General features: G+C 49.3%; 1 protein-coding gene across 2 annotated transcripts in view; it reads right to left on the bottom strand.

Moving 5' to 3' along the window:
- Window positions 1–549: 549 nt before the first annotated feature.
- LOC134933530 (UDP-glucose 6-dehydrogenase-like) overlaps window positions 550–11,975 on the bottom strand; it is an 87,113-nt gene continuing 75,687 nt past the window's right edge. For both annotated transcript variants that reach the window (XM_063928785.1, XM_063928786.1), the window contains exon 12: window positions 550–858. In XM_063928785.1, coding sequence (XP_063784855.1) covers window positions 757–858 — 102 coding nt within the window. In that variant the 3' untranslated portion in view covers window positions 550–756. The remainder of the gene's footprint in view (window positions 859–11,975) is intronic.

Genomic DNA, 11,975 nt, shown 5'->3' with positions numbered 1-11,975 from the left:
GACACTTAGAATCCATTGGGGGCGGAGGGACCTGCCTTGTGCTCCCACCTTGCATGACAGGACAAACCAGAATTATTATATAGACTAGTATATTGGTTATATCCGTTTACCCTGCCCCCGCTCTCTATGGCGCCATCCCCATCTTTCCACTGTCCACCTCTCCCCAATTCCACACCTCACCCAACCCACCAGGCTTCCACTGTGCGCACATTGAGGATACGGGACAGTCCTCAGGAAATTGTTATATAGATGGTTAGCAATCACCTCCAATAGTAACACGTGCTTCAGTGTCATTCAGGTAAGTTATCAGCTGCTCTGCCTTCAGGTCAGCAAGGTATGTACCCAGCCTAGGGAGGCCTACTAAGGATTTCATCTCCGCAGAGTGTTTTTCCACTTACCCAGCCAAAGCATCAGGTGCAGTACAATGTAATGTCCCTGCTAATCTCCAGACCTAGATTTTATTATGCTTTGTCTGTGGTTTGCACCCTTATTTGTGCTTTCTTCTTTCCTTAACTGGACAAACCCACACGGATCGGCTCATACCGTTAGTTAATATGGATAAAGTTCTATTTTTTTATTTACACAATTAAATACATTAATAGTTTTGGTGACGTATAAATTTACATGTGTGAGGGAACAGAGCATGTACAAATTAGTGCTGATACTATATTGTGCCCTTTAAAGGAACATAAACTTGGGCGATATTTAGTATATTAATAAAGCAGCGCTTCCTTGTGCTACGTGTGTAACTGAGATCTATGTCCTGATTTTCTTTGCCGGGGTCTGATCTTGCTGTTTAGGGAAGGGTATGGCATGGGACGAAATCACTGGATGGATTTTCTTTCCAATTGTCTCCACCTAAAGTAAGAAAATAAATTTGTGTACGTAAAGCGGTGTTCTAAGAGTAATACTATATCTAGCTGGAAAACTATTACATTTCTGTTACGTCCTAGAGGATGCTGGGGTCCACATTAGTACTATGGGGTATAGACGGGTCTACCAGGAGCCATTGGCACTTTAAGAGTTTGAGAGTGTGAGCTGGCTCCTCCCTCTATGCCCCTCCTACCAGACGCAGTTTAGAAAATGTGCCCGGAGATGTGCCCGGAGGAGCCGGTCTCAGCTAGGGGAGCTCTCCGGAGTTTCTCTAGTAAAGTTTATTTTAGAGTTTATTATTTTACAGGGAGGCTGCTGGCAACAGCCTCCCTGCATTGTGGGACTAAGGGGGGAGTAGTGTCCGCCCTGCGGGGTCTGAGCCACTATCTCCGCTGACTGGACACTGATTCCCTGAGGGGATAGATCGTTTCCAGCCACAGGGGATCGCTCACCCCAGCAGCATGCCGCCACCCTCTTACAGAGCTGAAGATCAGTGGCGAGTGAGTCACCGACCCCACCTAGCACAAGTGGGGGACCGGTGTGAAGATGGTGGCATCAGGGTAGGAGCGCAGTATTAACTGCGCTCCGGAGGCTCAGCGGTACATAGTGCGGCGCTGTTAGGGGTGCCCTGAGCCAGCGCCTACACCCTACACTGGTCACGCAGCCTGTCGGGGTCCCGGGATCTCAGCCAGTATAATCCTAGGAAGAGCGGGAAGACAGCGCCATTTTGGGGGCAGAGCTTCTCAGAGTGGACCCAGCAGCGCTCAGCGCCATTTCTTTTTCATCCACTAGGGGTCACTGGAGTACTCTTGGGATATGGACGGGCTTCCGTAGGAACACAGCACTGAATATTTAAATTTAGTAACACTCCACCCCTCCATATCCCTGAGCACTTACTCAGTGTTTTTTCTGTGCTGAACGTGGCAACACATGCTTAGCTGAAGTCACGGTTTTGTTGAAGAAACTTTTATTTATTTTTATTTTTATTTTTTCTACTGTTTGACCACATCCCTGTCCCCCTTCCAAAAGGCAGGGTCAGGGATAGTGCAGCTGCTGATTGCAGCACGGGCGTGTCGGGCCTCTCTGAAAGAGCTCCCTCACAGCCCTCACATCCTCCTGCACTGGCTGGCCGGCGCTTACTGAAAAGCCCCGTCGGAGCCTCCGCACGTCTGCAGGAGTGAGGTATGTGAAACGGGGCGGTCAGCTCCCGCTGCCGCCCCGACGTGTGGAGACATAGTGCTGGGTGACGGCAAGGAGCGGCTCTCCCCTCTCAGCCTCCGGCATCTTCCCGCTCAGGCGCCCGCCCATTCCACCCCGCTCAGGCGGCCGCACGTTCGTCCACAGACCTCCGTGCAGGCACCGCGGCTCTCTCCACTCAGGCGCCCGCACGTTCGTCACAGACCTCCGTGCAGGCGCAGCGGCTCTCCCCTCTCAGGCGCCCGCACGTTCGGCCACAGACCTCCGTGCAGGCGCAGCGGCTCTATCCACTCAGGCGCCCACACGTTCGGCCACAGACCTCCGTGCAGGCGCCGCGGCTCTCCCCGCTCAGGTACCCGCCCGTTAGGCCACAGCCTCCGGCCAGGCACCTCGGAACAGCAGCGCTACCTTGGTAGCTGACACGCTATATATAGGAGCCCACCGCTGGGACACACGTAGCGCTCTACGATACCCGCTGGGGGCCCACACGCTGCGCTGCCGCTGTAATAAGATAAACAGCCATTACAGGGGGGACATATCAGTGAAATACTGCAGCAGCAGAGGGATTGTTACTGTATAATCAGTGAATGCACTGTGATTATGTGTATAAGTATAGCAGGGCAGCCATTTTTAACAGCTTCCTGTGTCTTCCTCTGTGATTCCAGAACGTTCCTGTCCTACATCTCTTCTCCACCGGAGGCGCAGGGGTGTTCGTGGGAATTTGGGATCAAATTTCATAGTACTGGCCACGTGTATTGCACTGGGCCAGATATATATACAGAGCCACCTTATTGCTATTTTACTGAGTCGTGCAGGTGTCTGTGTTTTGTGTATTGTATTGTCTGTCGCCATAATGAGTAAGGCACCAGCAAAAACTAAAAAGCATATTTGCAAAGTATGTGGCAGTGTGTTACCGGTTGGATCTACCACATGTAACGTATGTTTTGTGGATTCCGTTCAGAATACCATTTCTGCTCCGGTTTTGCAACCAATTTCATCACCGGACCCTCCGTGGGGTATGTTAGTAAATGTACTGGAGAAATTTCAGACTGAAATGACCGCTGCTCGTCTGGAGCGAGAAACGCTAAGATCTGAGTCTAGGGTGAGACCGCCAGAACTACCGGAGGCGTCTCAGCCTTGCGTAGGGTCCAAATCCATTTTGGGCAAACGGGATAATTTTCATATGTCTTATGATTTTCCAGTGTCTGCTATGTTGCAGTCTGACGATTCCATCCCAGACCTCACGGAACACGATGAGGGGGAGGAGGGCGAAGTGGAGTCAGACGGCGAGGATGTTAACAGTTCCGGCATTGATGATCTCATCAGAGCGGTACGGCAGTCGCTAAGGTTTCCTGAAGCTGAGCAGCCTCTCACCAATGATCAGGTCATATTTACTAAACGACGGAAGACGCCAGTAAGTTTTCCTGTGTCGGATTCTCTAAATCAGATGTTAGTAGAATCCAGACAGAATCCAGATAAACGGTTTTCTATACCTCGCAGATTTAAGTCTAGTTATCCGTTTCCAGAATCGGTAACAGGTACATGGGAGAATCCACCAATAGTTGATTCTTCAGTGTCAAAGCTTACCAAGAAATTAACCATACCAGTGCCATCAGCTACTACGCTTAAAGATCCGTCAGATCGTAAGATAGAAACTATGCTTAAATCCATGTATGTAGCAGCAGGTGTGATGCTAAGACCTGGATTGGTTGGCATTTGGGTCACTAAGGCGCTCATAATATGGCTTACAGAACTCAAATCGGCTTTACATGACGAAAACCTGATAATTCAGGTGAATCAAATGATTGAGGCTGTAGAGTATCTCTGTACAGCGTCTACTGACGTCTGTCAGCTCACTTCTCGTATTTCATCTTCGCTAGTTACGGCACGAAGAGCACTCTACCTGCGTACTTATCAAGCGGAGGCAGAGGTCAAACGAAGTATAGAGGCGTTGCCTTACGATGGCAAGAAGTTGTTTGGTCCAGAATTGGACGCATGGATTAAGGAGGCTACGGGAGGTAAGTCTGTGTTCTTACCATTGCCTCCACCTGCGCCAAGAAGAAGGTACGCTGGACCTTCGTTCAAATCCTTTAGACCTCAGCCCTTTCGAGGACGTGGCAGAGGATCAGCCACGCCTGCTAGACGTGGTCGAGGACGTGGTTTCCATCAAACCAACACAACTCGCCAAGACGCTAAGGTTACCGACAAGCCAGTGGCATGACGGGTTACCAGCCCATCTCGGTTCTCCAATTGTGGGAGCACGCCTTCAGACGTTCCATGGGGCGTGGTTCCACACATCCGCGGAGGGCTGGATTCGCAATTTAGTGTTAAAAGGTTACAAAATAGAGTTCGACTGTCTGCCGCCTCTGCGGTTTTTCAAGACAGGATTGCCTCTGTCGGACGACAAGAGGAGAGTTTTGCAAATTGCCATTCAGTCCTTACTGGATTCGGCAGTGTTGATTCCGGTCCCTGTACACCAACAGGGTCAGGGTTATTATTCAAGCCTGTTTGTGGTCCCGAAGCCGGATGGCTCAGTCAGACCAATATTGAACTTAAAGGGCCTCAATCAGTACGTAACTTACTACAGATTCAAAATGGAGTCTCTACGGTCGGTGATTGCGGGGTTAGAGACCAAGGAATTTATGATTGCGCTAGACCTCAAGGATGCGTACTTACACATTCCAATTTGGCAGCCTCATCAGAAATTCTTACGATTTGCAATACGCCAGAACCATTACCAGTTTCAGGCTCTGCCGTTTGGCCTGTCATCAGCGCCTCGGGTATTCACCAAAGTAATGTCTGTGATGATAGCTCACCTCAGATCCCTGGGAGTGACGATAGTTCCGTATTTAGACGATCTGCTCATCAAAGCTCCGTCTCAACAGATACTTACCCAACATGCGCTGCTAACTTACAATGTATTGGTTCACCACGGTTGGATTGTCAATTTCAAGAAATCACATCTGATTCCGTCTCAACGCCTTCAGTTCCTAGGTATGATTCTCGATACGGTCAATCAAAGGATTTACCTACCACAACAGAAAGTACAAATGCTACGCCATCTAGTACAATTAGTACTCAAACCACGCACAGTGTCGGTACACTTGTGCATTCGCCTGTTAGGCACAATGGTGGCAGCTTTCGAGGCGCTTCAGTTCGGGAGATTTCACTCTCGTCCATTTCAGCTGAACGTGCTTGCCCAGTGGTCGGGCTCGCATCTGCAGATTCACCACAGAGTGAGGTTGTCACCAATAGCAAGAGTTTCTCTGCTATGGTGGCTCAAGGAACACAATTTAACCGCAGGAAGACGGTTCGGAGTTTGCAATTGGATAATTCTAACTACGGACGCCAGTCTCAGAGGTTGGGGAGCGGTAATTCAAAATTGTCAGCTCCAGGGTCTCTGGGCGGATCACGAAAAATTGCTGTCAATAAATGTTCTAGAACTCCGCGCGATTTTCAATGCGCTACGACAAGCGGTGCACATGGTTCGCTCTCAGCCTGTCCAAGTGCAGTCGGACAATGCGACAGCGGTCGCATACATCAACAAACAAGGAGGAACGAGAAGCCGCATGGCAATGCGGGAAGTAGCTCGAATCCTCAATTGGGCAGAATACCACCAGGTGATATTGTCGGCCGTGTTCATTCCGGGAGTGGACAACTGGGAAGCGGATTATCTCAGTCGTCGGGATCTTCACCCAGGCGAATGGTCATTAAATCCAGAAGTGTTTCACATGTTGGTTCAGCGATGGGGTTATCCTCAGGTGGACCTGATGGCATCTCGACACAATCATCAAACGCCCCAGTATGTGTCCAGAACAAGAGATCCAAAGGCAGTCGCGGTGGATGCTCTCACTGTCGCGTGGCCGTACAGTCTGGTGTATCTGTTTCCACCGTTTCCGCTGCTCCCTCTGGTGCTAAAACGGATCAAAGGAGAGTCGCTCACAGTCATACTAGTGGCGCCTCATTGGCCTCGGAGAGCTTGGTTCTCGGATCTTCGAGGATTACTCGCAGACGATCCGTGGCCGCTCCCGATACGTCCAGACCTGTTACAACAGGGTCCTTTTCTTTACCCCGATTTAGCGCGGCTGCGTTTGACGGGGTGGCTGTTGAGACCGCCCTCTTAAAAAGAGAGGGCATTCCAGATTCAGTTATACCAACCATGTTACGAGCTAGGAAGCCGGTTACGGCAGCTCATTATTACAGAATATGGCGTGCCTATATAGGTTGGTGTGAAGCTCGGAAATTTCCGACATCAGCTTTCAAGTTATGCCGCCTTTTGTTGTTTCTACAATCAGGCTTAGATGGAGGTTTGCGTTTATCTACACTAAAGGTGCAGGTATCTGCTTTGTCAATTTACTTTCAAAGACGATTGGCTCTATTGCCGTCTATACGCACCTTTCTCCAAGGTGTAATCAGGGTACAGCCTCCTTTCATTCCACCTACAGCGCCATGGGACTTGAATCTGGTTTTGGAGTTCTTACAGTCTTCATATTTTGAACCCTTACAACAAGTGGATATAAAGTTTCTCACTTGGAAAACAATTTTTCTCTTAGCCTTAGCTTCGGCAAGGCGTGTTTCGGATTTGGGTGCCTTGTCATGCAAGCCACCGTATTTGGTGTTTCATGATGACAGAGCGGAACTTCGGACGAATCCCGCCTTCTTACCAAAGGTAGTGTCATCTTTTCACATCAATCAACCAATAGTAGTTCCTGTGTTGACAGCACAGTCTGGAACTCTGGATGTGGTTCGTGCGTTACGCGTTTATGTAACCCGAACGTCTTCAGTTCGTAAGACGGATACGTTATTTGTTCTCTATGATGCTGCCAAGATGGGTTGGCCAGCATCTAAACAAACTTTATCCAGATGGATAAAACTGACCATACGCCAGGCTTACCTTCATGCTAGGTTACAACCGCCTACGTCAGTAACCGCTCATTCCACACGTTCTGTGGGAACTTCATGGGCAGCTGGTCGTGGGGCTTCTGCGACGCAGCTTTGCCGGGCGGCTACATGGTCTTCAGTGCACACGTTTGTGCGCTTTTACAAGTTTGATACTTTTGCGGCATCAGCATCTAGCTTTGGCCGCCTAGTGTTACAAGTGCCAAACTGCTCTCCCGCCCACGGGGGAAGCTTTGGTACGTCCCAAGAGTACTCCAGTGACCCCTAGTGGATGAAAAAGAAAATAGGATTTTGGTACTTACCAGGTAAATCCTTTTCTTTGAATCCATAGGGGTCACTGGACGCCCACCCAGAGCAGTTTACTTACTTGGGGTTAGTTCTGAGGATCTTATGGTAACACATTTTCACCGACTGGTTCAAGTTACAAGTGCTGGTTAGGGTGTCAACTGTTAGTTGTCAGTAACGTTATGGGTTAACTTCGTTATTGTCAGTTATGTTATATGTAATACTCCATTATTAACCTCTCTTAATTCCTGTTCGGCTCAGTAAAAAACACTGAGTAAGTGCTCAGGGATATGGAGGGGTGGAGTGTTACTAAATTTAAATATTCAGTGCTGTGTTCCTACGGAAGCCCGTCCATATCCCAAGAGTACTCCAGTGACCCCTATGGATTCAAAGAAAAGGATTTACCTGGTAAGTACCAAAATCCTATTTTTCCTGCCTGCACAGCACTGTCCATCGCTCACGGTACCAGGGGGTTGTAGAAGGGTGGGGAGGCTGCAAAACGAATGTGTAACCTATTACGGTGCACAGTCAGCGCTGATAGGTGGTCTCGCTTTATATTAAAAGCGCTGTGTGTGGGTTGGCTCCAATCTCTCTCTGTCTCTCTTGCCATTCTTGGGGGTGAAACTCTGTCCTCCCCTGTGTGTGGGTGTGGAGTGTCTGTGGTCTCCATTAAGCAATGTCCAGGGACTCTGTGTCATATACGCTGCAGAGGATATGTCCTCTCAGGATGATCCCATTCCATGTAATCAGGATTGCACTGGTTTAGCACAGATTCCAGAAAGGGAGCCTGAGTGGTTATCCTCTATCAAATCTATGATTTCTCAGATTTCAAATCGGGTTGCACAAAATTAATCTGCAACTCAGGCTTTACAGAACTCTATGGCAGTCTGGCCCAGTGCTGTATATTCACATAAACGTGCTCTTGCACAGATCATGCAGGATGATACCGATTCTGATACTACAGATATTGATGGGAATGTGTTGCGGGGGGCAGCATCTCTTGCAAAAGGGGTGCAGTTGATGATAGAGGCTATTAGGGATGTGTTGAATATTGCTGATACAACACCCGAGCAGATTGAGGAGGCTTACTTCACTGAAAATAAGAGAGCCTCGCTAACCTTCCCTGCGTCAAAGGAATTAAATGCTATTTTCTCTGACGTCCTAAGTGGATGCTGGGGACTCCGTCAGGACCATGGGGGATTAGCGGCTCCGCAGGAGACAGGGCACAAAAGTAAAAGCTTTAGGATCAGGTGGTGTGCACTGGCTCCTCCCCCTATGACCCTCCTCCAAGCCTCAGTTAGATTTCTGTTAGATTTTTGTGCCCGGCCGAGAAGGGTGCAATCTAGGTGGCTCTCCTAAAGAGCTGCTTAGAGTAAAAGTTTTGTTAGGTTTTTTATTTTCAGTGAGTCCTGCTGGCAACAGGCTCACTGCTACGAGGGACTTAGGGGAGAAGAAGTGAACTCACCTGCGTGCAGGATGGATTGGCTTCTTAGGCTACTGGACACCATTAGCTCCAGAGGGATCGAACACAGGCCCAGCCATGGAGTCCGGTCCCAGAGCCGCGCCGCCGACCCCCTTGCAGATGCCGAAGAGTGAAGAGGTCCAGAAACCGGCGGCAGAAGACTTTTCAGTCTTCATGAGGTAGCGCACAGCACTGCAGCTGTGCGCCATTGTTGTCAGCACACTTCACACCAGCGGTCACTGAGGGTGCAGGGCGCTGGGGGGGGCGCCCTGGGCAGCAATGAAATACCTATACTGGCTAAAAGATACATCACATATAGCCCCTGCCAGGTCTCAGAAAAACGGGAGAAGAAGCCCGCCGAAAAGGGGGCGGAGCCTATTCTCCTCAGCACACAGCGCCATTTTCCCTCACAGAAATGCTGGTGGGAAGGCTCCCAGGCTCTCCCAAGCACTGCACTACAGAAACAGGGTTAAAACAGAGAGGGGGGGCACTTATTTGGCGATATGATTATATATATTAAGATGCTATAAGGGAAAAACACTTATATAAAGGTTGTCCCTGTATAATTATAGCGTTTTGGTGTGTGCTGGCAAACTCTCCCTCTGTCTCCCCAAAGGGCTAGTGGGGTCCTGTCCTCTATCAGAGCATTCCCTGTGTGTGTGCTGTGTGTCGGTACGTGTGTGTCGACATGTATGAGGACGATGTTGGTGAGGAGGCGGAGCAATTGCCTGTAATGGTGATGTCACTCTCTAGGGAGTCGACACCGGAATGGATGGCTTATTTAGGGAATTACGTGATAATGTCAACACGCTGCAAGGTCGGTTGACGACGTGAGACGGCCGGCAAACCAATTAGTACCTGTCCAGGCGTCTAAAACACCGTCAGGGGCTTTAAAACGCCCATTTACCTCAGTCGGTCGACACAGACACGGACACTGACTCCAGTGTCGACGGTGAAGAAACAAACGTATTTTCCATTTGGGCCACACGTTACATGTTAAGGGCAATGAAGGAGGTGTTACATATTTCTGATACTACAAGTACCACAAAAGAGGGTATTATGTGGGGTGTGAAAAAACTACCTGTAGTTTTTACTGAATCAGATAAATTAAATGAAGTGTGTGATGATGCGTGGGTTTTCCCCGATATAAATTTATTGGCGTTATACCCTTTCCCGCCAGAAGTTAGGGCGCGTTGGGAAACACCCCTTAGGGTGGATAAGGCGCTCACACGCTTATCAAAACAAGTGGCGTTACCGTCTCCAGATACGGCCGCCCTCAAGGAGCCAGCTGATAGGAGGCTGGAAAATATCCTAAAAAGTATATACACACATACTGGTGTTATACTGCGACCAGCGATCGCCTCAGCCTGGATGTGCAGCGCTGGGGTGGCTTGGTCGGATTTCCTGACTGAAAATATTGATACCCTTGACAGGGACAGTATTTTATTGACTATAGAGCATTTAAAGGATGCATTTCTATATATGCGAGATGCACAGAGGGATATTTGCACTCTGGCATCAAGAGTAAGTGCGATGTCCATATCTGCCAGAAGATGTTTATGGACACGACAGTGGTCAGGTGATGCAGATTCCAAACGGCATATGGAAGTATTGCCGTATAAAGGGGAGGAGTTATTTGGGGTCGTTCCATCGGACCTGGTGGCCACGGCAACAGCTGGAAAATCCACCTTTTTTACCCCAAGTCACATCTCAGCAGAAAAAGACACCGTCTTTTCAGCCTCAGTCCTTTCGTCCCCATAAGGGCAAGCAGGCAAAAGGCCAGTCATATCTGCCCAGGGATAGAGGAAAGGGAAGAAGACTGCAGCAGGCAGCCCATTCCCAGGAACAGAAGCCTTCCACCGCTTTTGCCAAGTCCTCAGCATGACGCTGGGGCCGTACAAGCGGACTCAGCTGCGGTGGGGGGTCGTCTCAAGAGTTTCAGTGCGCAGTGGGCTCACTCGCAAGTGGACCCCTGGATCCTACAAGTAGTATCCCAGGGGTACAGATTGGAGATTCGAGACGTCTCCCCCTCGCAGGTTCCTGAATTCTGCTTTACCAACGTCTCCCTCCGACAGGGAGGCAGTATTGGAAACAATTCACAAGCTGTATTCCCAGCAGGTGATAATCAAAGTACCCCTCCTACAACAAGGAAAGGGGTATTATTCCACACTATATTGTGGTACTGAAGCCAGACGGCTCGGTGAGACCTATTCTAAATCTGAAATATTTGAACACTTACATACAAAGGTTCAAATCAAGATGGAGTCACTCAGAGCAGTGATAGCGAACCAGGAAGAAGGGGACTATATGGTGTCCCTGGACATCAAGGATGCTTACCTCCATGTCCCAATTTGCCCTTCTCACCAAGGGTACCTCAGGTTCGTGGTACAAAACTGTCACTATCAGTTTCAGACGCTGCCGTTTGGATTGTCCACGGCACCCCGGGTCTTTACCAAGGTAATGGCCGAAATGATGATTCTTCTTCAAAGAAAAGGCGTCTTAATTATCCCTTACTTGGACGATCTCCTGATAAGGGCAAGGTCCAGAGAACAGTTGGAGGTCGGAGTAGCACTATCTCAAGTAGTTCTACGACAGCACGGGTGGATTCTAAATATTCCAAAATCGCAGCTGTCTCCGACGACACGTCTGCTGTTCCTAGTGATGATTCTGGACACAGTCCAGAAAAAGGTGTTTCTCCCGGAGGAGAAAGCCAGGGAGTTATCCGAGCTAGTCAGGAACCTCCTAAAACCAGGAAAAGTGTCAGTGCATCATTGCACAAGGGTCCTGGGAAAAATGGTGGCTTCTTACGAAGCGATTCCATTCGGCAGATTTCACGCAAGAACTTTTCAGTGGGATCTGCTGGAAAAATGGTCCGGATCGCATCTTCAGATGCATCAGCGGATAACCCTGTCTCCAAAAGGGCCACAGATTCGGCATTCAGGACTGGGTCCTGGTGACCACGGATGCCAGCCTGAAAGGCTGGGGAGCAGTCACACAAGGAAAAAATTTCCAGGGAGTGTGATCAAGTCTGGAGACTTCTCTCCACATAAATATACTGGAGCTAAGAGCAATTTACAATGCTCTAAGCTTAGCAAGACCTCTGCTTCAAGGTCAGCCGGTATTGATCCAGTGGGACAACATCACGGCAATCGCCCACGTAAACAGACTGGGCGGCACAAGAAGCAGGAGGGCAATGGCAGAAACTGCAAGGATTCTTCGCTGGGCGGAAAATCATGTGTTAGCACTGTCAGCAGTGTTC

This window comes from Pseudophryne corroboree, chromosome 6, assembly GCF_028390025.1.
Source record: "Pseudophryne corroboree isolate aPseCor3 chromosome 6, aPseCor3.hap2, whole genome shotgun sequence".
Taxonomy (NCBI): Eukaryota; Metazoa; Chordata; class Amphibia; order Anura; family Myobatrachidae; genus Pseudophryne; species Pseudophryne corroboree.
The sequence above is the reverse complement of the archived record's forward strand: the minus strand, read 5'-3'. Positions and strand labels throughout refer to the sequence as shown.